At 32.8% G+C, this 26,564-nt stretch overlaps 1 protein-coding gene across 5 annotated transcripts in view; it reads right to left on the bottom strand.

The window, feature by feature from the left end:
• The window catches only part of PDS5A (PDS5 cohesin associated factor A), a 117,820-nt gene that overhangs the window by 39,528 nt on the left and 51,728 nt on the right, over window positions 1–26,564 (bottom strand). For all 5 annotated transcript variants that reach the window (XM_074349073.1, XM_074349068.1, XM_074349074.1 and 2 more), the window contains exons 10-19: window positions 22,818–22,912; window positions 21,502–21,647; window positions 19,317–19,468; window positions 17,838–17,951; window positions 15,766–15,847; window positions 14,317–14,365; window positions 13,940–14,079; window positions 9,265–9,380; window positions 2,306–2,411; window positions 459–619 (exon numbers count right to left, since the gene is read on the bottom strand). In XM_074349073.1, coding sequence (XP_074205174.1) covers window positions 459–619; window positions 2,306–2,411; window positions 9,265–9,380; window positions 13,940–14,079; window positions 14,317–14,365; window positions 15,766–15,847; window positions 17,838–17,951; window positions 19,317–19,468; window positions 21,502–21,647; window positions 22,818–22,912 — 1,161 coding nt within the window. The remainder of the gene's footprint in view (window positions 1–458; window positions 620–2,305; window positions 2,412–9,264; window positions 9,381–13,939; window positions 14,080–14,316; window positions 14,366–15,765; window positions 15,848–17,837; window positions 17,952–19,316; window positions 19,469–21,501; window positions 21,648–22,817; window positions 22,913–26,564) is intronic.

Raw genomic sequence — 26,564 nt, 5'->3', positions numbered from 1 at the left:
CATTTTATATACAATAATTAGTATCTGCAAATCTCGAACTCCCAATTTTTCCCTTCCCAACCCCTCCCCACCGGTAACCATAAGTTTGCTTTCTGTATCTGTGAGTCTGTTTCTATTTTGTAAACAAGTTCATTTGTGCCTTTTTTAAGATTCCACATATAAGTGATATCATATGGTATTTTTCTTTTTCTTTCTGGCTTACTTTACTTAGAATGATGATCTCTAGGTCCATTAAAATAATTTTCTTCAAACAAAGTTTCAACTTGTTCTTCTGCCCATATTCTAATGGTAGGGGAGAGTGTGAAGCAGAGAAAAGATGAAACAAAGGATATAGAATAGTAGTTTCTAAATAAGAGTTGTCTTTCCTTTCTCCTGTCTTCCTGAGTGAAAGGGAAAAATGATCCTATGACTCCCACACTTAGAAAACTTCTGTTTACCAATAGAAAAAACATACTCACGATCGTATCTGGGGTAGGTCCGTTTCTATTTTGTGGCCTGTATTTCTAAAAATTTGTATAGCAGCTTCTGCTACCTTGTCATCTTCCATTCTGAGGCACTGTAACAGGGACTCATATGTCTCTGCAGAGTGGAACGAGGTAGGATGTGTGAAAGACAGAACCTAGAGGAATAGATATAGCTTTAGAAGTACAGACAATAGTTTTAATCCATTAAAAGAAAAGAATTATTTTCTACTCTAAATAAAAATTTAAATTATGGGCTGCATATGCCAGCAACACAGAATAAAGATGGTATCCACAGCCTCCCTTGTGGTTAGTTGTGGCTAATGAGACACTAGCAGAAATACTGTGCAATAGATAGCTGATGTAAAAACAGCCCTTGCCCTATTTTCTTCTTCACCTCATAGTCTATTCTAATACTGGGAGTGGGAAATGTGGCTCCTTTTTTATGGAGTGTGGTATCGTGATGTGAACAAAATACTAACATAGAGCTTTATTTCACTGGCACAAAGATACTGTATAAGAAAATATTTTAAGTGAAATCCATCATAAAAATTTCACTCATCATAATAAACAAAAAAGCCATTATTGTAAACTTTTAATCATGCTTACAAACATAATTATTCCCCTTATTTATTATGACGTAAGTTCCAGCCTATCCTTAAGGAATTTACAGCAAGTTAGATGCAACATGTCTACAAAGTTTACCTTCATATGAGGAAGAAACAACTTGACTGCCCTTATTAGGGCTAAAAGCAGAGAAACAAAGACAGAGGGAAGTAGAGTATGTACTCCTCATTAACTTTTTCAGTAAGATTTATTTAATTGGTTATAAAGAGAAGAGACTGTCTCATTTGGTAAGGTTTACAATGATAATATTTAGATATGAGGTTTTATTTACAGGACAATGTAGAATTAAACTTGAAAAGCTGAATCAAAAAACCTATTAAAAATGTTTGCCTTAAAGATGATTTCACTCTTAAAACTATTTAAACATATAACCCTATTACCAAAAATTAAAATCTTTCTCATGAAGCATCGTATCAATTCTTTCCATGAAATAATATTTAAGACCATTCCAATACAATCCCATCACTCGCTTTTTTTGTCTAATTAGTTCATTGCACTAGTTTGTCTCTACTTCCGTAGTTCTCGTGTTGTCTTAATGATCTGTCTCTCTGCCTTCAACAACTTCTCCTCTTTACTCCATCTACTGAAAGCTTTACCAAGTGCTGCATCATATTAAAAACCAGGTTAACTGTCCTTGATAGTAAGTACCTTTCTGCCCCAGTGGCACACCACAATCTGGAACCAACTTTGTCTCCTGGTATTTCCCAAAGCAATACTACTCTCTAGTCAGGCTAGACTCCCAACAATCCCTAAAACATGCCAAGAATTATTCTCTTTGATGATGCTCTGTTCCCCCTAGATTAAGCTGTATCTCTTACTAACTGATCAATTCTCTGCGTTCTATTATGATTATCAATTGTTTAAAAAACCCCCGATCACATAGATGCTGTCATATTAATTCCTGTGAGCAGTCCTTCTACCCCAGATGCAGGTCCTCTGAAAGGTAAGACTAGATCATTAAGCACATGCTATTACAATCATGGCAGGCAAATGATGAACAAAATAGCAAAAACCAAAAAACATTATTATCTTATAATGTAAAATAATTACATTATTATAATGTAGAAAACATGTTATTTTTATAAAATATGATTTCCACTACAAATTTTAACCTTTTGAATAGTTTCCAATGAAATAAAGCCTGACTGATGCATATCCTTAAAGGAATTCAAATTATCACTGAAGAAATGTGTGGAGACAAATTGTTTAAAAAATACCTTAAGAAGTTCAAGTCCTGAACGAATAGCTGTATCTGGACTTACACCCTCCTCTTCATCATCTGCTGTCCCCTCTATTGATTTATTCATCAGTTTTACCAGTGCACTATTAAAATAAGAAAATCTAAATTAGTAACACTTCTAGAATAGTAACTGCATCCTAATTGCATTGTGGCAGACATATGTAGAACCTAAACATCAAATTCAAGTATTTTCTGAGAGAAAAAGTTATTTTGTGACTTTTTAAATTTTGCTCTCCACATGACAGCTGCACTTATTTTTTAGTTTATTTGCCCCCTCAACTCAATGTATAATAATAGTAACTCTACGGAAAAACAAAACTAAAATTAAATCATACACATACTAAAATATATTTTGTAAGTATAAGCAAGGTAATATTCATTCCCATATAGAGATCATTTGCAATTTTAAGAATAATAAGATGGTAGTTGCTTAATGGACAAATGACAATCCACTCAAAGCAAAAAACAATTAATAAACACACACATGGACAAAGGCATTAATCACTCGCAATTAATTTATCAAATCAGTAATTCTGTTCCTAGAAATTTATAGCAAAGAAATTTATAGCAATTCATAAGAAGTACTAGGCTATATTCATAAACAGATTCATCAATTAAAAATTATTTAAGTGTCCACCATTACTGAATTAGTTTTTCAAACATACCTAGCAAAATGAAGTATTACCTGATCAATAATAATCAGACTATGTGGCAATATGGTATTATTTAAGTAAAAACAACTGTAATTTTTGGTTTTGAGACTTCATTTCTTCATCAAGAAACTGAAGAAAATATTACTTTGAGGACATTAAATTATTATAGCAAATAGCCTAGTACAGGCAAATATTCAACAAATGGACCATAATCATAAAAGTTTTAGGTTAAATTTTTTCCCTTGGTGTTATACATATTTAAGTCAATAAAATTTTTAAAGTACAAAATACATGTTAAGATGCAGATGCTGAAATTTAAACCACTTTCAGCATTTTCATTTCCCCTTTTATATCACAATAGTTTAAAAGCTTCATCAATATCTTCAATTGATGCAAAAACTTTAAAAAAAACCAAATTGGATGTTAGTGTATGAATATTAACTTATAATACAATTTACATACCATACAATTCACCTATTTAAAATATGTAAGTCAATAGTTTTTCAGTATAGTCATAGGGCTGTACAACCATTACCACAATCTAAAATTAGCTTTCCCCTCATCCCAAAACAAACCTCTTCCCCATTAGGAATCATTTCTTACTCATCCCCACCTCCTCTAGCCCTAGGCATCTGCTAATTTACTTTCTGCTGGTATATACATTTACGTATTCTGAATATCTCATATAAATGGAACCATACAATATGTGATCTTTCAAAAGTCCACTTCTGAAAGAAAAGTGGACTCCTTTCTCTTAGCAAACTGTTCTCGAGGTTCATCCATGTTGTATGTAGTATGTAACAGGACTTCATTAGTTTTAATTCTGAACAATGTTCTAGTGTATGCACATAGGACAGTTTGGATTGTTTCTGCTTTTTTAGCTACTGTGAATAATATTGCCATGAACATTCATACACAGGTTTTGTATGGGCATATATTCAGGAGTGTAATTGCAAGTTCATATAGTAACTTTGTGGCACCATATACCACTTTTGAAGGAACTGCCAAACTGTTTTACAAAGCAGCTCCACCATTTTACATTCCCACTAGCAATACATGAGGGTTCCAATTTTTCTACATCCCTTCCAACTTGTTTTTTCGATTATAGCCATTCTAGCAGGTGTAAAGTAGTGTCTCACCGTGGAGATCCATACATAAAACATTCTCGTCTCCACAAAAACTTGCCTTATTCCTCTTCTGCAGTCAATTCCTTTTTCCCAACTTGGCAATCACTGATCTGGTTTCTGTCACTATAATTTTACCTTTTCTAAAATTTTGTATATTTTATATATTTGCAACTGACAACTTTTATGTGACAATGCTTTTGAGATTCCTCCATGTAGCTGTATAGAATCAGTGGTTCATTCTTTTCTACTTCTGAATATTCTGTTGTATAGGTACACAACAATATGTTTATCCAATTACCAACTGATGGACTTCTAGGTCTTTCCACTTTAAAGATGTAAATAAAGCTGCTACAGGCAGTTAAATTTTAGTCTTTATGGGAAGTATGTTTTCTTTTCTTACAGGTGAATGTTTAGTATTGGGATTCCTGAGTTGTTTGGTGATATATGTACATTTAATGTTACAACAAACTGCTTTCAACATCACCAACACATGGTTAAGTCAGTCTACATCCTTACCAACACTGTGTATAGTCACTATCTTAAATTTAAGCCTCCTAGTAAGTGTGTAGTGGTATTTCTTATTGTAATTTGAATTTGCATTTCCATAATAAGTAATAATGTTGATTGTCTTTTATTGTGCTTATTTATTATTTGTATATTTTATTTGGTAAAGTATCTGTTAAAATTTTTTGCCCATTTTAAAACTGGTCTTAATATTGAGTAGTAAGAGTTCTTTTAATATTCTGGATATAATTCTTTATCAGATATATGTTTTGCAAATATTTTCTGGTTCTGTGGTCTGACTTTTCTGTTTCTTAATGGTGTCTTGCAAAGAGAAAAAAATAATTTTCTGTCACTTAGATTTCACTAAGAAATCTTGCTTACCCTATATTTTGTTCTAGAAGTGTAACCTCTTACATTTTATATATATATATATATATTTTAAAACTTATTCCCAATTTGAGAAAAATATTCTAAATTAAGCTTTCTGTTAGAAGGAAATCCTATAAAAACCATGAATTTACTAACAAGATTATAAATATGTTTGATAAAATTTACAAAAATGTATCTGACCACTTGTGATAGAAGTCAGTGCACACATTTATTTATTCAGTATTTACTGACTACCTATTGTTTGCTAAGTCTTAGGGTTTATCCTGGAAATATAGTGTAAAACAAGACAGGCATAATCTCTGCTTTCATTACAATGCAGGTGGGGTCACCACTATGAGTCGAAACACTATCTGAGAAAAGACCCAAATAGTGAAGCCAGAACTGTAGTCTTCTCTCCTGTGAAAGTATTTTCCCTCATTTCTAAATTAGATAAGTAATATGCATTCCATATACTTCATGGGATATCATGAAGCAAAAGATTATCACCAATCTAAAACTGCTTGGGACGTCTTCTTTGGTAAGGGACATCTTTCTCTCCTATTCTGTATAAGAACTGTTTCAAATCTTTACCATTCTAACTTAGGTCTATTTTTTAAATTCTTACACTGAGCAGATTACCTCACTTTTTAACCTAATGGAGAATAATGGAGGCTTTGAGTAAAAACTGTAATTTTCTATACCTTATCTTCTTACCTCCTCGAATTTGTATCTATCATTTTTTCACGTCATCGGGGAAGATTTCATTCTTCCTGTTCTGTTTCTTTAGGGATACTCTTCTATCATAGTTCTGTTCCTTTTAGCCCATCTTCAACCTCTCTTCTTTTAATACCTTTTTTTAGCCTTTAATCACTTACTGTGATGTTAAACCAGAAGCCAAATAGGAAAAAATCAACTGGTTCCCCGACTATCCCATTTATGTCCACAGAAGAGCATTAGGTAAGGGGCAGGTGGACCAGCTAAGACCTGGGATTCTTTCCCTGCTGAGGGAGTCCCAAACAAGGGTTTATGCCCTTTTATAGAACTGAGAGAAGGGAGAGGAGAAGGGTCAGGAGTGGAAAAGTACTCAGTCAGAGATGAGAAGATATTTTCATAGCTTCTACTTTCCCCCTCCTGATAACGAGATCTTGGCAGAGACACCTGGGAAAAGCCTTGGCTCAGGACCTCCTTACCCCAATATACTCATAAGGAGGCCTCAAATGGAGGCATCTGGGTTCAGAACACAGCCACATGCAAGGCCATGGACTGTAAGCTCCCGAGTTCTTGACTGCAACTTCTTTCAGAGAATGCAGTGCATTGCCTGTGTACAAAGTTTGGTGCATGGAGGGCAGTTTTCCCCAATGAGGCCTTCCAGATAAAGTCTTTGTAACTGACTAGGGTTGAGCTTGAAAAATCACACACAGGATTTGGCCTGAACTCAAGACTCTTCAATACCTTTTAAAGGTATTTAAATATTCAAAATTCCTTCATTAAAAACAACAAAAAAAGACCCTTCTTCAAACTTACTCTCTGCATCATCTCATTTTTCTCCTTTGCTTTTTATAGCTAAACTGTTTATACTGGCTCCCCCAGATAAACGGGGAACATTTATCTCCTATAGCAGTTTAGAGGTATGACAGGGTATATAGCCCTTTGGTTTTCTCAGACCTCAAGGTGGCCAGGTGGGATATAGTGGACTCCTACTGAGCTAGGCCAGTCACCTCTAGGCTTGAACAGTTTTCTCTGCTCAATATTTCCTTTGTGTACACATGATGTGGATATGGAAGGACTATCTTATGCCCTTCTCAATCGATGGTAATCTGATTCACCCTTGCTAACCAAAGAAACTATTCTGGGCATTGTGTTGTTTTTCTATTTTCTAAATTCAACGGATACTTTTTTAGTACTTATTTCACTCTTGGTAGCATCTGACCCCTGACCTTTTAGTCCCTCTTTGGCTTCTGTGATACCACTTTCCTGATTTTCTACTTTTGACCATGCCTCCATTAAAACATTTTTCAAATTTAATAAATTCCTTATCTTTTGCCAGCTTCTTAACTGCTAATTTTCTGCAGGATTCAGTCCTCAACCTTTTTCCTTTTAAATTGTACACTCTCTCCAGGTTTTAATCATTACTACAATTACTACTTCACTTTCAACCACTATCTACAGACCAATAACTAACTGTAGTATGCATATGTATATTTGTATGGACATAAGTCTGAGGGAAATATAACAAAATAAATAAATTTAAAAATGGTTGTATTTATAATGATTTTCTACTATTCCCAATCCTTTCTTCCCAAATCTTTCATTATGGTTGAAGTACATGCAATTTTCTAAATACCTACTGATTCCTTTTGCCTTTGTTCTTTTATGTCTGCTAGAATAGCTACTAACACTCATTCAGCACTTACTGTGTGTGAGGCATTATGCTAAGTGCTTTACATATTCATGTGTTATTTCAGCCTCTCAACAACTCCACTGAGTAGTAATTATTATTATTGTTCTTATTTTAAAGATGAGAAAATTAAAGCTCAGAGCAGTTTAAATAACTTACCCAATGCCATGGGGCTAGTGGCCTGGTCTGCTCTTGCCCTGCAATCTGCACCTTGCCAATCTACTAAAATTCCTACTGATCTTTCACTACCCATATTATATACCATCTATTTCAGGAACCTTCCCTAATAACAAGCCTATCTCACAGTCTGGGTTAGGTAGCTCTCCTTCCCCAGTTACCCAATGTACTTTACAAATTGCTCCATTAAATGTAATGTTAAATGAATCATCAAGGCTTTTATCTGCAATTTATATTCCATGAATATTTGGTTACATGGAAGGAGTATTATGACATATTTCCCAGAAAAATTAATGGGAATTTTGCATAAAATTAGTCTCTTTGAAATCCTAACCACAAGTTGTTTTCTCTGAGTCCAAACAACCATGAAGCTATCGAAAAAAAATTGAGTTTTTGGTCTTTTAAGATTGTAGATCAAACACAAGCTTATTATAATTTACTAAAGTAACGAAACCCTGTGAGGCCTCATGGAGACAAATAGCAGAGGTTTCCTGATGCCATTATATGTCTCTTTCAAAGTCAATATGCAAAGGTAAGAGTGCTCAAGTCTGTCATTTCCTTGATTTATCCCATTAAAATCAAATGGTATAGAGCAAAGAATCTCAGTTTAAGTTATTATAGTTTTTTGTCATCACCCAGCTGTGGAACATACCACTTAGTCTCTCTGAAACCTTAGTTTTCTTATTTGCAAATAAGGAAGTAAAAGGATAAGGAAATCTTAGTTAAAAAACCCCCCAAACCCCACATTACCATTATGAACTAAATTATGTACTCCCTAAATTTATATGCTGAAATCCTAGCCTCCAGTACCTCAGAATGTGACTATATTTGGAAATAGGGCCTTTAAAGAGATAATTAAGGTAAACTGAGGTCAAATGGGTGGGCGATAATCCTCAATGACTGTTGTCCATATATGAAGAGGAGATTACGACATAGATGTGTAAGGAAAGCAAGGAGGAGGTTATCTGCACGCTATGAGAGAGGTTCAGGAGAAATCAAACTTGTTGATACCTTGATCTTGGACTGCTAGCCTCCAGAATGTGAGAAAATAAATTTCTGTTGTTTTAGTCACACAGTCTATGACATTTTGTTATGGCAGCCGTAGCAAATGAAAAGAATTGGTATTTCAATACAACCAAAGCAGTGATTCACATAAGATGAAAGAACTAATACCTAGAACCAGGTCTCCTAATCCAAGGCTGTTTGAAAAAAGAGTCAATAAATGCTATTTAGTAATCTAACGTGAAAAGAAAGATATATAGCTAACCTACAGGAAAAATGCTTAGGGCAAGGGAAAAGTATTCACACAAGTTTACAATGGGAAATCATTAGAAACAACTGAAATGTATGAAATTATGGGAACAGTTAAGAACAATAGCTGTCACTGTTTGTTATGCTAGGCTACTTACTTTTTATATATTTATCACTAATCCACAATCATCCAACAAGGAGACGTTATACCCACATTAAAGTTAAAAATAAATTAAAAACTCATAAATTAGAGAACTTTCCCCAAAGCCACTAAGCTGGTAAGTAACAGATATATATTTTGAAAGCAGATTAGTCTAATGGCAATCTTGTGCTCCTTTCAAAATACTATTCTGCAGAGAACCTTTTTAGGTCTCCTTAGGGACCTAGAATTTAAATTTACAACACTGTAGTTTCAGACTATAGTCTTATTTTTGAGTGAATATATTTCCTAGCTTACCTTATAGCTTCTGAATCAATGTGCACAGGTGCAATTCTTTCCAACAGAAATTTGACCATCTCTAGAAAAGGGTTTGTTGGCTGCTTAGGATTTGCAAGTTTCCGAGCTATTTCTCTCTATAGGAAGGAAAGAGTTTTACCATTAAGTCTGATTCTCTTTCATGTTTTTCAAAATAAAGATGACTGTGAGCATCAAAAGCATTTAAAGATTCAAAACCATCAGATGTTAAAAAAACACAAAAAAACAAAAAAACTTTTTTCTGCTTTACACCCTGGCTAAAATTATATACTGATTAGGGAATCACTACAAAACCTGGACTTGAGAGAAGAGAAAGGGGGGTGACATGGTATGACTTATGCCTTTTATCTCATATTTCTCCCATGAAATTACTGCTTAGTAAACAATCTCTTTAATGCACTACTTTTGAAAAAATTAAAAAACAACTTGTACTTTCATGGGTACGTTTTATTGGTTTACTTCTTAATTTGAAAAAAAAATTGTGTTTTATTTATGTCAACAATTTGTTTTTTTAAAGAGAAGAGAATTCATTCATAAATTTATAAAGTTTTTCAGTTCTAGAAGAACATAATTCAAAGATGGTGGAATTATATCAAAGAGCTCTTACAAAGAAAAGACATTACTGCTGGAAGTTTGCAAAGAATATAAGGACTTAATGATTACAGAGATGGATTCCTCCAAAGACAAGATTAAATTTACAATGTGCTGGGCACTGGGAAAGAAATTTACTTTAATAACAAGGCTTTTAATTCACTATCTCTGATGAGTAAATGTAAATGTTAGCTGAGAAGATAATGCATATTAAAACGTCCTCCAAACTATAAAGCAGTAATAAATGATAGTCACTCTATTAATAAGTATTTTTTTCATAAAAAAATCTAATGATATTTTTCCAGGGGGATAAAGGAAAAAAAAATTCCTAGTTTCAGAGACGTCTTGACACAAATTAATTATAAGGGTCATACTAAATTAGATACCATCCATATTAGTTATTAGAGTGTAAATCCGAAGGAACAGATTCTGAAAAAAACTTTTTAGTCATTAAGAGATGCCTGATTTATTTTGTAAGGTGCAATTAACTGGGCAAAACTTCAGCATTTGGGAAAATAATATTTTAAGCAGTACTCAGTCTTCATATAATTTGCTCTAAGTCACACACACACATATTTAAAATCTGAACTTGAAGACTATATTATCTTTTGAAATCAATTTTTTTTTGTGCAGGTCTCCCAAAGAGGTGATTTTCCCCCACTCTGTATTGAATTTAATTGCTTTAACAAAGTCAGTGACTGTCTAACAACAAATATACCTCTGGAAAATTGCTAGACAAACTATATATAAGTAATAACAAATGGAAAAGCATTAGGGAAGACAGTTATGATACTACCTAGTCCTGTATATGGTACTATATAAGCATAGAAAAATAAAAAAGGAAATGCTAAAGGGAAAAAGAAAAATTCACATTTAAACACAGTAATAGCACTATATAAAATATACCACTGTATATAAACAATAATATTAGACAGTTTTAAAAACTTGGTGTTTCTGTAATCCCACATAACAATCTTACATTTAGGTAACCCTTCATAATCACATTTTATATACGTAATATTTAGATAATCTCTCATAACAACTATTTTAAAATATGACATGTGTCAAGAATCTTAAGTGATACTGGGGATAAGCAGCAAGCCAAATTAGTTTGTGGCAGGTAATAGCAGCAAATAAACAGTTTCCTGTTTTCTTTACACATTCAAGAAAAAAAATAAGGATACTCACACGTACTGTGCATCCCAGTGTTTGTCATGTGTATGTAATACCATAGAATTACTATTTATTTACATCTTAAAGGGCAGTGCAGGGGGCCTTCTATTAGGCCATACATAAAATTTCACTCGATCTTATTCATTTAACAATCCTATGACACTGACAATATTTAGAGATGAAGAAAATGAGGCTCAAAAATAGTGAGTAACTTACTAAAGGTCACACTGATAGTAACTGTTACAGCTGAAATTCAAACCTAGGACTGCCTCAAATGCTGAATTAACAACCTTCATGGAAAATCTTAAAATTTGGGAACAATTATCATAGGAAGGTTCTAGAGGATAAAATAACAAGCAGAGCTGAAGCTATGGTAAATAAGTGGTCCTTTTCTAGAATCAAGGTGTGGAAACTCAAAACTTGAAGTCTAAAGAAAAAGCAAATCTATATAGCACAGATCTCAATACCATTGCTCACCCTCTCACTACAGCATCATGCATAGTCGTTTTACTCCACAGTATGTATCTATTCATATTTCTTGTTTAAAGTATTTTTGCTAAAAATGTTCAGGATTGGAACTAAGGCAAAGGGGGAGAAAACTATCAGAATCTCCATTCTTACTAAGTAATGTTCACCTCTTAAGAAGTAGGAAGCTACTGTCATTTAGAAAAGAGGTGATGGTAAATACACATTAGTAGGAGACAGAGAAGGGACTCCCAAAGATGGAATAAAAGCCACAAAGAATGACAGAAACTAATTTTATGTTTATATATTTCTTCTCCTTCAGAATGAAACTATTAGGTAAAAAGGAATGTGGATATTAAAGCATACGTGTAACTAATATCAAAAGCCCTTGCAGAAAAGGACAAAATGATACAGATGTTCTGAAAAACAGCAAAAACTATTCTAACAGTGGTTGTTTTCCTGAGCATTTAAGGCTGTTGTTAAGTCCTACTTTACACAAGAGAATACATAGATTAAAAAATGTGCTTAGAATATACAACGTTAAGAGCTAAGAGAGAAATGACTGTGAAACTATTTACCATAGAAAATGAAGTTAAAAATGTGAAGAGTAGAAATTTTTTCTTCTAGAACAGAGTTCTATTAGCCATTTTGTGGCCCATTACTTAAACATCCTCAGAATAACCTCCCCTCCAAAAAGGCATCATTATCTTGCTCTTTCCAGTGCAAGCACAGTCAGTCCTCATCTCTACTTTCCTGGTTCCTAAAATCAGAAGCACTGATTGGCTGCATTGCAGGACTGCAGTATTCATCCTGAGGTGTTCTGGTTACATCTGTTTTGCATATACTTTTTGGATTTGGAAACTCTTAGATATTTCTGGTCTGGCAAACAGCAGGAATTCACATTACTGCCATTTTTCAAACTTAAGCCCAAGTCCTACTTTTTTCTCAGACCAAATAATACCACTTGATTGTTTGTTCTCAAGGTCCGTATTTCTTGAGCAGTACTCTAGCAATACAGTACAGCTTGTGCTGGTTCTTGCAAACAATGATGGAATGTATAGAAAGAACACTATCGTGGGTCTATGAGATCTGGACTCTACCTGCAGCTCAGCCACTATAACTAGCTGTGAAACACTGAATGAGAAACTTCACCTTCTTAAAATTCAATTTCCTTATCTGTAAAATAAAGTGGTTAAGTCAATTATCTCTAGGGTATTTTCAAGCTATTTCATTCTATGATCCAACTTATAATAATAGATGCCCTGTAGGACATAGTATTCTGAAACTAGAATTCTAAATGCCAAATATGTAAATGAAATCTTTAAACGTTCTCAGCAAACCACCCAGCTCAGAAATGCAAAGACTGAGGTAGTCTGAGTAGTTGGCACATCCACATCCCTAGGTCCAAAGGAAGAGCCCACTGCTCCCTTCCCTAACATGTTTCCCCCCAACTTCATCCTAATTACTACTCGTTTTAGACCCACTTAGAGATCCTATATTCCTGCCAGGCCTGTATCCCTACTAGATTGAAAAAACAAAAACAAAAAACCTACTCCATGCTCCCAGAAGACTTGTATATATATATTATAGTCTTTATCCCTTATCACATATTTAAATAATTATCCCACTCTAATTCTTTCCAGAACAAAGTTAGACAGAAATAACAAATGATTTTCTTTCTCTTATTCATCTCTGTAAGCTGGGTCCAAGCATAGTGTTTGTCATATATGTGTAATAGCATAGAAATACAATTCACTTAAATCCTAAAGGGTAGTGCAGGGTCAAATATCTGTATCTATATATATCTCCTCTTAACAACCCTGCGAGGTTGTTAACACTTACAGACAATAAACATGAGGCTCAAAGATACTGAAGAACTTACTAAAGGTTACACTGGTAGTAACTGATATGAATGAAATTAGAGAACTGTCTCATAAAATGCTGAATAAATGAATGAAGTTTTCCTTCCAGATGCTGTCAACAATTCTAGTTTTCTATACAATAAATAGTTTACAAACATAATGAAGACAAAAGCCTAGATAGGAATTATCTATAAATGCACATATGGCAATGTAACTATTGCTGATTTACCAACAAGGGTTTTTTCTGTGCTAATGCATGGGAGAAGAAAATACATACACACACAAGCCTTTAGAAAATTCTTATTTACCTAATGAGTGTCTACTAAATACACAGCATTTTATCTTGCTCAATTCCTAGGACCACTTAATGTTTTTCCTGCAATTTGGCTGATGAGTGGTAAGTAAAGAGAACTAAGTTGAGCACAGATCTATTTGTAGGTAATTCAGAGCTCATAATATTGTTAAACTCATACAAATAAAATAATCTATGTATAGCAGGCTTTAATGAAATAAAAGCTTCTATAAGCAAAGCTAGGAGAACAAATGTGGAAGTATAATTTACTAACCACACAAACATCTGCCTGTTTGCATGAACAGGTCGGGCTGATTAACAACTCCAACTGAGACCGCAGTTTCTCATCATCCCCAAGAACCTGGTTAAATTTCTTCACAAAATCTTGTGCTTTCCCAGGGTCAGGCAAATTCTCTATAAAATTAAAAAAGAATCAATATTACAAAAGAAAGACTACTCTACTAAACTAAAAGCAAGCTGTCTTAAAAAATAATTTTAAGCCATCAAAAGATAATCAGCCTATCTGGTTCTTAGAAATAAAATTAATAAGGGAAGAATTATTTTTGTCTTACTTAGTATTAAATTGATAGTTTCACCGGGTAAATTATTTGATGTTTATTATGTATCTATGGAGCCAACAAACATACTCACTTGCTATGGTCATCAGTTTTCCAAACATGGCGGAACAGTTAGCCTCTGACTGAAATTTAAAATAAAAATAAAAGAAGTCATATGTGCTAATAAATTTCTTTAAGAAAATTTATACACAGTATTGGATATTTTCTATTTTTAATTAATTAAATTGTTTTTGGTGGGGGAGGTAATTAGGTTTATTTATTTATTTATTTATTCTTAGAGGAAGTACTGGGGATTGAACCCAGGACCTCATGCATGATAATCATGTGCTCTACCACTTGAGTTATACCTTTCCCACCTGGATATTAAAAAAAAAAAAAAAAAAAAAATCCATCACAATCTACCCACTAGAACAGTGCTTACCATATCTACACCCTATGTTGATAATGAAGTACGGAGTAGCAACAACTATTAAGTTAGCACAAATGCAGGAAAGGAGACGTCAGAAGAAAGGTATTTAAAAATTTTAAAAAGAATATACAACTTTCCTAGGAAAATAATCTTGCCAGAAGATCGAACAGAAGATAATGAAAATAATTATCATATCAAAATTACTGTGAAACCATACACCAAAGAAATAAACTAAAAATGTGAAGAGTAGAAAAATTTTCTTTCTGAATAAAGTTCTATTAGCTACTTTGTGGCCCAAATGTTAAAATCATCACCTCCCTTCTTACTTCACTTTCCTCCATTGCAATGAAGTTTTATTTTATTATTTAATTTGTATGAAATCTCAGTAATTGGGATCTGCTGTTTTTGTTAAAAGTTTTGTTGGATCAGTCATGTCCATTTATCTGCATACTATCTATGACTGCTTCTATACCACAAAGGCAGAGTCAAGTAGTTCACCAGAGAGTGTATGGCTGGCAAAGCCTACATTTTTATTAACTGGTCGATTACAAAAAAAGGTTCGAAAACCCTTGTTTTAGCATCCATGGGCACTGAGGAGTCTCTGTCTATGGTTCCCTGGCTAAGAACATCTATTCTAGCAAATATATTCAGAAATATACTAAGAGATTATTCAAGTTTCTTTCCCTCATGTTCCAGAAAACATTGGGCAGAATTTGTTAATTTGATTTGGCATATTTATAGGATTGATACCAATCATGACACTGACTACAGCTAAGGACCAAAAATCACAGAGCAAAAATATATTATGACTTCTAATGTAATTTTATCTTGAGGTTTAATTCTAATTTGAAAATTGATAAACTATGTATAAATTCCTAGTGTCTAAATGCTTGATAAACTAGAAAACACCATTTCCTTGTTCATGCTGGAAAGTAAGATTTTGTTATACTCATGTGAAATGGAAATTTAGCTTGGGTAACTACAGAAATTGTTTAACTGACATTCAGAAAATAAAACACTTGAGATACTTTTTGCCTACTTGATTATATATAACTTCAGAAAAACTAACAATGACTATAACAAACCATAAATTTAAACAAATCATGAACCTACTGTAGGCTGCTTGTGTAAATCCAATAGTTCTCGTACATGACTTCTAAGCATGTTCTGACACTTCCACATTTCATTGAGAGCTCTGTAAATAGTTATAAACATGAAAAAAAATAACAATACTGGTAACTATTCAACCTTACTACTTATTGCACAGAGTAGATACATCATTCTACATCTACATAAAATTTTAAGCACCAGAAAATTTATTTATTAGGATTAAGATAGTTCAGTTTGAAATAGTAAATATAAGGCTTCTTATGAGAGAAAATATTTGAGATGTTTAGAAGGATGGATAAGATCTTGTGAGGTAAATGAGGAATTGAAAGACATTCCAAGCAGAGGTAGCTAGAACGTTCTGGTACTAAAAAAAGATAAAATGTCATAGAAGTGCATGGAACATACAGGAAAGTTAAAAATATTTTTTATAGGCTAGGAGCACACAGTGTGAGTAGGAGAGCATCAGGAAGCTGAAACATACTATAGAAAGGATCAGATCATCTAAGACCTTTTTATGCCAGGCTATGGGGGTATGCATGAAGGAACGTGGACCATTTCAAAAAAACAAGTTTCACAGAAATGATGCAGATTCAAGATGCCAAATTTAAATTGAATTTGTTTATTCTAGACTCTTCTCTCCATGAAAGCAGATTTTCTTTTCTCACAAACTCTCTTCATAGTTTCAGGTGCCCAGAGGACTTCTGGGAAACAAGTTTATCTCTGAGTATTCTTTGCCAAATATTTTGAAATATAAATAGAGACCAAGACCTTAAGCCAAAGGTTTACTACCTATAGTGAACATTAGGATCCATTTACAAATCCTTTTTTTTTAAAAAATGATGGCTAAAGCCTCCTAATATACTGCAACAAGGATATGTTACTCTATGAAACTTCTGCTGAAAATGCATAATCTCAATCTAATAATAAGGAAATACTAGATGAACCCCAAATGAGAGAACATTCTACAGATGCAATACTCTTCTGAAAAATGTCAAAGTCATAAAGACAAAGACTGATAATGGTTCTAAATTAAAAGAGACTAGAGACAATGACAAATATGCAATGTGTTACAAAAAGGAGAAAAAAAAATCCGTAAAGGACATTTGGACAATTGAGGAAATTTGAATACACACCGGATTAGACAATAATACTGTTATCAATATTGTATCTCCTGATTTTGATTAGGGTACTCTAGTGATATTAGAGAACATCCTTGTTCTTAGCAAATATAAACCGAAGTGTATTAGAGACAAAGGGATCCAATGGTTCAGAAGAAAATATGTATACAGAAATAAAGTATGTGCAAATGGTAAATGATAAAGCAAGTGGTCAAAAATGATGAAACTTGTTAAAGGGGATATCATAAAGCTTTGTGTTATTCCTGCAACTTTTCCATAAATTTGAATTTATATGAAAATTGTAGATTTATATATATAATTGTGAACTTATAAATGTATATATATAAATCTACACACACACACACATACGTTATATATGTAATGGCTGAGATTCTTATTCAAAAGAATCAGAATTCTCAATGACAGGACTGACTTACTTTTTAAAAAGCTTTATTAAAGTGCAATGTCCACACATTCTATGTGGCCTGGGGTAAAGTTTATGTTGGTTGTCTCGACAAAATTATTAATACTGCCTCCTTTCAGTCTAAAAAATATCTGTTTGGACATCAATCATATAGTTACCCTACCTTGAAGTGACCTGGATATGCGCTCCTGACAAAGAACCAGGACTTAATTCTTAGGCTTAGTATGGGAGAGCTCCAATAGTGTAATCTAGATGGCAGTCAACAGGTGGCCAAAAGATAATTTTGACATAAGGTTCACTGAATCCCTGAAACCACATTACTGGCTCAGTGGACAAATACGTCTATGAATACAGGACTATTTTTGCCTTTAACTTACCTGAATTTTTATCATAAAAATTTTCTCTATAAATATTTACCTGGGGTTTTTGATTCAACTAGAATAAGCAACAACCCTATCAACGACAATTAGTAAGATGAAATAATTTTATAAAATCTCCAAGAAATACTCTAAATCATTTAAAAAGTAACTTACTTGACAGCATTTGGATCCAAACTAGCATATAAATAATACAAGCACTTCATTCTCTCTTCTGTTTCCAGGTTGTGGGGGACAAGATACTGAGCAAAGATTTTCTCTACCAACAGTCTATGAAGCAAACAAAAAACCCCAAGTAATAAAATCATTCCATTTTTAGAAGCAATAGCCATTCTGTATTTTAACCACTTTATGCAAAGTTACCATACCAATAGTTACACCTGTGTGTGCAAACACAGTGGAAAAGATCAGTATGTGATCAAGGCCTTTCCTTGCAAGTATGGTTATTTTTCAGTTTAGAGCTATGATTGCTATTTCTGGCTACACTTTTTAATTTGTCAGTATGAAACATTTGTTCTAAAAGGGTTAAATGTTTTTCCTAAACATGGGGTGACAGGCTGTTCCATCTATTCTTCATCAGTCTGCAGCTATACTGAATTGCTTAACACTACATATAAGGCTATGATCTCAAGAACAGCTAATTCTCAAAAAACAAACAAACAAACAAAAAAAAACCCACCCACCAAAAAGCCCATTAATTTCCTCTAATTACACTGGCTCCTTTCCTATGTTGTCACTGAGTACAAAAAGGGGGAATCTCTCTTGAACTTCCTGAAATTTTAGCTTTTCCTATGCACATTTGATCTCCTTTCTACTTTCTAAATTCCTTACAATATTGGAATATCCTTCTTGCTAAGTTTATATTTATTTATTCAATATCACTGGAATAAGAAAATACAAAAGCTCTTCATTAGTCAGTGAAATACATATCCAATGATGCCAAAGTAGTCTAATTCAATAAAACACTGCAAAGTATTTTGCAAAAAACCAAAATCATTATTGTAATCCAATACAGAATTGTAAGCAACATTCACAAAATGAAAACAATGTAAGTTCTCATCTCAAGAAAAAAAAAGTATTTTGTAACTAAGTATGGGTACAGATGTTAAACAGTCTTACTGTGGCCATCATTTCACAATATATACAAATATAGGATCATTATGTCAATTAAAAAAAAAGCACAGTAACACCTCTAATGGTTCTTACAGTGTTGTAAGAAGGAAAAATAACTAGTATTAAATAGTGCTGTATTGCTAGGCAGTGGGCTAAGGGTCTTTACATTCATTATTTTCTTTAATCCACATGATAATTCCGTAAGGAAGGCTTTATTATTACTCATTTTTAGATAAAATCAAGTGCATAAAAAAGCTAAAGCAGTTGTGCAAGAGCTAACATACAGTAAGGGGCAGAATGAACATTTGGTCTCTAGTCTCAGTACAAATCTCATGACTATTTCACTTTTATTATGCTAACTTACAATCCTGGCTAGAGTTTTATTTAAACATGATATGTGTAAATATGCAGAAAGTGATTTCTAAACTTAGAAACAAATCATTGTGAAAAAAATTAAATAGAACTTATATTTAAAAAATTAAAAGCACTTTTAAATTCATTTTACCAACATATTAGACTCACTTGTCATCGATGCTATTCTGATAATATATATGCAAAAGTTTGTCCTTTATCCAGCTGACTTTCTCTGCAGCTTCCTTTCCCGCTTCGCCATGAAGACAGTATTTCTTATAAAGTTGAGCCAGACCCATCATAGCTTCTTTTCTTACTCGCCACTAGAAAATATAAAGTTTTTTTGGATGAGCTAGATAGCAAACTTCAAAATACTGCAAAATTTGCCACTTCTTTCACTAGGTTGCACAATCAAATTTCTTTATGTATAAATTGGCACAATGTTTATTTTTATAAGAGGCAGACAAACTGCTGTACCAATCATTTTGAGTATGTTCCTATTTAGAAAACAGACTATTTTCTGAAATTATCCAATGCAAATACTGCTAAATCATCTATTAATTTTTTATTTCCTTCAAAGCCAAGCAACAGTAAATAAATCTTACAGAAGATTTCATTAGATTCTGCCTAAAAAAATTTTGGTCAAGCTTTAGAAGTGATTAAAAGATAAAAGAGAAAGTGTATAATTTACTCTGCAAACAAAGGCCCTATCATCTGGAATGTTTTATCCTAGTTATATCCCTTCTGATATTAACTCAGGACATGAAGAACAAAATTTAGTATCACGATCCTAGAATTACAAAGTTGGAAAGCACCTTAGTGATTATCTTAGGTGATTTTTCCTACTTTGCAGATTAAAAGGGCAAAAGATTTACCTAGTCACATCCTAGTCAGTTAAAGATTCTTTTGGACTTAAAGAGACTGGGATGATTTACTAAGAGGAAAGAAAGGTGGTGACAAGAGGGTAGACAGAAAAGGAGACTACAAAAATCTAGAGTTAAAACAAAGATAGTATGATGGAATAAAAACAATAACCAAAAAAAGACTTGTCTCAATGACAAATCAATACTATCTTTGGTTTATTTAATACTTTCTTATAATTTTTTTTCTAAAATTTTCTCATTTGGGGGCTATTTAGTAGATGGTATAAAACTCTGTTCCTGTAACAGGTAACACAGATGCCTTTTGACATTTCTTACATGAAACTAAAGAATGTAAGCAGTGAAACCAAAGATTAAGTCCTGTTCCCACATTTTACAGAAAACAAGTTTTAGAAAGGCTATACTCAAGGTCATTTAATTCATTACACTAAATCCACGTCCTTAAATGTCCAGTAGGTGCTATCAGACCGTAACATACTGTTATCAAGAATCAGTTACTCAACTCTTCCTAAAACTTTAAACACTGACAGAAGTAGGAGTGAAACGTTTCTAAAAGGAGGCAATAATACAAATGGCAATACCTGAAATCTGGTGTGTATAGGGGGAAGGGGATGTGGGCAGTTAACCTAACCAGTAGGGAGTGTCATTCCATTTAAATTTAAGCCAAGGGAAAAAACTCTTCAGAGATAGAATTACTGACATAGTTGAATAAGTTAAATGATGTACACTTTATCTATTTGCCTTCTGTGACTATTTTGAAAGAATTTAAAGAATACATCTTGCTGTATTTCATAACCAAGAGATACTGCATAAGTAACATGTTTAATCAGCCTGTCTTGCCTATCTGTCTGTTATTTATGGCTGAATTTATAGTTGATACTATTGCTCAGCAACTGCTATAACTGCTAAGAACTGTTGTTCTTAGTACTACTTCTTTATCAACCCACACTTTTAACTGCATTCACTTGGAGGAAATCACACAAAAAGTAATAACTAAACATAAACCATCATTTCAGACCTAAGTTTAGCACAGCAATATGGAAACATCACTTTCATAGGAAGTATGATATTCTTTTAGTTCAATGAATCCAGCTAAGTTATATAAGACAGTTACTTTTGAAAATGCTAACTATAAGAAATAAATGCAGGTGATCAATCATTATTCTTTTGAAACTCATCATGTAAGTGAAAAGATAAACTATAACTTTAATTTAGCCGTCCTTTTTGTAAAAGTAAGCTAAAAGACAAACCCATACCTAAGATCTGAAAAGCCATAGAATCCAAATACATTCATTTGTAAAGATAATTAAAAGATATGCAGAAAACATACAAATTATTAGCTCTTTAACACTTTATTAACTTGACTTTCACACAGAAAAACGTTAAATACAATAGATTGTAATTTCTATTGTATTTTGCTAACAATGTAATTAAGCACAGTAAATTACAAAGGAATAAAATTACTCAGATTTTACCCGTTTGTCCAGTGTTCTTTCCCTTACAAAGCCAAGTAGCTGATCATTTACTAAGGCAAGGTCTCTTTTGGCAGCTGTTATTATAGTAACAATGACATCATGACGAATAGCTTCTTCTGGATCATGTGATCTAACTTTCAAATATTCTATAATGAAAGAAAAAAATTAAGCTAAATGTTGGCTATAATATTTGTTATGTACAGAATGACCAAAGAAACCCAAAACAAACTAATGCTTTTAATCTTATGTCCATACTGAAACAACTGTGAAATGAGGCATAAATGAAAATTATTTTAGAGGTGGAAATACACTATCGAATCACAAAATAAACTAAATAAACTATATACCACACTGTTTGTTTTTTGCTTCAAAGTCACATCTTTTTTTTTCATTTGTCTCAAAGTTTTTTTTTTTTAATTGAGTTATAGTTAGTTTACAATTTCTGGTGTACAGCACAATTTTTCAGTCATACATGAATATACATATATTCACTTTCATATTCTTTTTCACCATGAGCTACTACAAGATCTTATATATATTTCCCTGTGTTATACAGTATAAACTTGTTTATCTACTCTATATATACCTGTCAGTATCTACAAATCTCAAACTCCCAGTCTGTCCCTTCCAACCCTCCTCCCCCCAACATCTTAATAAATATTTTATATCAACTATTCTGGAAAAACCAAATCACAACAAAGTTACTGATTAGTTTAGAATTTACGTTAACAATACAAACTAAAAGATTTAAAAGAAAAATAGTAAAAATGCCGTTAGCAAATTTGCTAATAAGTATGTATCTGTATATGGCACAAAATAGTAACATTCTATGACCTCTAAAGAAAATCCCTAAATAATTATGATAACAAAATAAAAAAAGTTATTTCCTCTTTTTTGGTAAAGAGCATTTTGATACTGACTGTTTGTTACTACCAAATAAGTAGGTTCAAATGCTCTGTGTTCACATGAAGAACAAGAAATTCCAGTCTAGTTCAGAAGATCATCACTTTCCTATTTACTATTAGGTTTGTTACTATATTGAATTATTACACAGATATAATGATTTGTGCCAAAATCCAATGTCATAAGAAGAGTCTACTTCCTCAAATTATGATTTCCAAAAAACTCCAAAGGATTAAAATATGAAAATTTCAAATGTAATTTTACAGTATAAACATGAAATCATTTACTAGTCTATGACAGATACAGACTTGAAATAGTGCCAGAGTTAAATCTATTCAGAAACGGAAGTCAAAGGTCACATCTGAAATATATTTGTGAGTACTCTCTTATTTGTAATAAACCAGGTCGCTTACCTGTGAGGTCTTTTGCTAAATCTGGGTGATTCATTAAACAGTGACTGGCAAATTTCACACTTTCTAATCTGACAGGAACATGAATGTCATTAAACCTACACAGAAAAAAATTGCTAAATATTAGTTGCAAGACAAAAAAATTATTTTCAAAAAAGATATATCTAACACTATGTAAATGCCTATAAACAGTTACTGATTAGAAAATGTGTTATTACGACAGTTAATATGTTCTGAAGGAAGAATATAAAGTAATAAAGATACATAATTTCACAAAAATATTTTAAAATTTTCACCATGCTAAAACAAAAAACAGTAAAAACACATCCCCCCTGTCCAAACTACCTACTTTGCAGAGACAAAAATTGAAGAGCTTAAAATTATACTACAAAACAAACAAAAAATAAATACTCAAAATACAAAATCTTCTTGAAAAGGAAGTTTATAGGAGAAAAATACTAGGGGAATGTGAGGTAGAAAGCAAATCATATATAGAGGCAGATCTAGAAATTCAAAGATGAGGTCATACATAAAATACATGTGCCATATTGCCTTAAAGCTTCCATATGGCTGGGACCAACTTGTAACTGCACTTTTAAAGGTCTAGTATATTGTAAGAATTCAATAAATATGAAACTCAGTATGTAGATTCAAAATCTGAGCAACTCTCAAATTTTGTTTATTACTGGGTAACTTAAAAACATTTAATTATAAATAACATGATTTTACTTATTTATTTTTTACCTTTTAATCTCCCTCACCTATTTCTTTCCTCCCCCTACCCTACTCCCCTGTGGCAACCATCTGTTCGTTCTATCTATAACTCTGCTTCTGTGTATTTATTTGTTTGTTTTTAAGATTCCACATATAGGCAAAATTATACAGTATTTGTCCTTCTCTGTCTGACTTAATGCAGTGAGCATAGTCACCCTCTAGGTCCAACCATGTTGTTGCAAATGGCAAGATTTCATTCTTTTTCTTTTATGAATGAGTAATATTCCATTGTATACATATATACCACATCGACTTTATCCATTTATCTATTGATGGCTACCTGGGTTGCTTCCATAGCTTAGCTACTGTAAATAATGCCACAACGAACATAGGATGCATATCTTTTCTGATTTGTGTTTTTGTTTTCTTCAGATAAATAACCAGGAATGGAATTGCTGGATCATGTAACAGTTCAATTTTTAATTTTTTGAGGAACATCCACACTGTTTTCAATAGTGGCTGTACCAATTTACAACCCCACCAACAGTACATGAGGGTTCCCTTTTCTCCACATCCTCACCAACACTTGCTATTTTTCAATTGAAATATCATCAGTTTACAATGTTGTGTCAATTTCTGGTGTACAGCATAATGTTTCAATCATACATACACATACATATATTTGTTTTCATATTTCATTATAGGTTACTACAAGATATTGAATATAGTTCCCTGTGCTATACAGAAAACACTTGTTATATATTTACTTTATATAGAGTAGTATTTGCAAACCTTGAACTTCCAGTTTATCACTTCCCACTCCCTTTCCCTCCTGGTAACCATAAATTTGTTTTTGATGTCTGTGACTCTGTTTCTGTCTTATAAATGTCTTTTTTTTTTTTTTTTAAAGATTCCACATATGAGTGATATCATATGGTATTTTTTCTTTCCCTTTCTAGCTTACTTCAATTAGAATGATGAACTCCAGGTCATCCACATTGCTGCAAATGGCAGTATTTTATTATTTTTTATGGCTGAGTAGTATTCTCCTATATATGCCAAAACTTTATCCAGTCATCTGTTAATGGACATTTAGGTTGTTTCCATGTCTTGGCTATTGTAAATAGTGCTGCTATGAACACTGGGGTGCATGTATCTTTTCAAATTACAGTTTTCTCTGTATATACGCCCAGGAGTGGGAATGCTGGATCATATGATAAGTCTATTTTTAGTTTTTTGAGGGTTCTCTATACTATTTTCCATAATGACTACACCAAATGTCTTTTTGATAATAGCCATTCTGACAGGTAAGACATGATCTCGCTGGCATTCTGATTTGTATCTCCCGGGTGATTAGTGATGTTGACCATTTTTTCCTGTCTTTTGGCATCTGTATGTCTTCTTTGGAAAAGTATGTATTCAGATCCTCTGCCCAATTTTTAATTAGGTTATCTGCTTTTTGATGTTAAATTGTATGAGTTCTTTGTACATTAACCCCTTATCACATATATCATTTGAAAATATCTTCTCCCATTCAGTAGGTGGCCTTCATTTTATTAGTTCCCTTCACTGTGCAAAACTTTTAGTTTGATGTAGTCCCAGCTGTTTATTTTTGCTTTTGTTTTCCTTGCCTGAGGAGACATAAAAAAAAAAAACCAAAAAAAAAAAAAAAAACCAAAAACAACAACAAAACAAAAAAAAAACCCTACTAAAACTTACGTTAAAGTGTACTTTTTTTCCTAAAAGTTTTATGGTTTCAGGTCTTAAAAGTCTTTAATTCATTTTGTATTTATTTTTGTGCATAGTGTGAGAGTAGTCTAGTGTGATTCTTTTCAGTGTAGCTGTCCTGTTTTTCCAACACCATTCACTGGAGGCTGTCTTTTCCCCATTGCGTATTCCTGCCACCTTTGTTGCAGATTAACTGTCCATATAAGTGTGGGTTCATCTCTATGGTGTTTATTCTATTCCATTGATCTATGTGGCTATTTTTCTGCCGGTATCATCCTGTTTTGATGACCATATCTTTGTAGCATAGCGTGAAAGCTGGGAGTTTTGTTCTCTCTCAAGATTGTTTTGACTATTTGAGGGTCCTTTGTGTTTCCATACAAATTTTAGAATTATTTGTTCTAGCTCTGTGAAAAACACCGTTTGTATTTTAACAAGGACTGCACTGAATCTGTAGATTGCCTTGGGTACTATGGTCATTTTAACAATATTAATTCTTTCAATCCATGACCACAGCTTTATTCTTCCACCTGTTTGTATATCTTCAACTTGATTCACCAGTGTCTTACAGTTTTTTGAGTATAGGTCTTTTACCTCGGGTAAATATATTTCCAGGTATTTTATTCTTTTTGATGTGATTCTAAATGGGATTGTTTTCTTAATTTTTCTTTCTGTTATTTCATTGTTAGTATACAGAAATGCAACTGATTTCTGTTTATTAATTTTGTATCCTACAACTTTACTGATTCATTGATGAGCTCTAGTAGTTTTCTGGTAGCCTCTTTAGGATTTTCTATGTATGGTATCATATCATCCATAGTTTTATTTATTTTCCAATTTGGATTCCTTTTATTTCTTTCTCCTCTCTGACTGCTGTGGGTAGAACTTCCAAAACTATGTTGAATAAAAAGGGCAAGAGTGGGCATCCCTGTCTTATTCCTGATCTTAGAGGAAATGCTTTCAGCTTTTCACCATTAAGTATGTTAGCTGTGGGCTTATTATAAATGGTATTTATTATGTTGAGGTATGGTCCCTCTGTACCCACTTTGTGGAGAGGTTTTTTTTTTAATCATAAATGGATGTTGAATTTTGTCAAAAGGTTTTTCTGCATCTATTGAGATGATCATATGATTTTTATTCTTCAGTTTGTTAATGTGATTTGTGGATACCGAACCATCCCTGCATCCCTAGGATAAATCCTACCTTGATCATGGTGTATGATCCTTTTTAATGTACTGGTGAATTTGGTTTGCTAGTATTTTGTTGAGGATTTTTGCATTTATGTTCATCAGTGATATTGGCCTTTAATTT

The sequence above is a fragment of the Camelus bactrianus genome, chromosome 2, assembly GCF_048773025.1.
Source record: "Camelus bactrianus isolate YW-2024 breed Bactrian camel chromosome 2, ASM4877302v1, whole genome shotgun sequence".
NCBI classification, from domain to species: domain Eukaryota; kingdom Metazoa; phylum Chordata; class Mammalia; order Artiodactyla; family Camelidae; genus Camelus; species Camelus bactrianus.
Note: the sequence above shows the minus strand (reverse complement) of the source record. Positions and strands in the feature narration are given on the sequence as shown.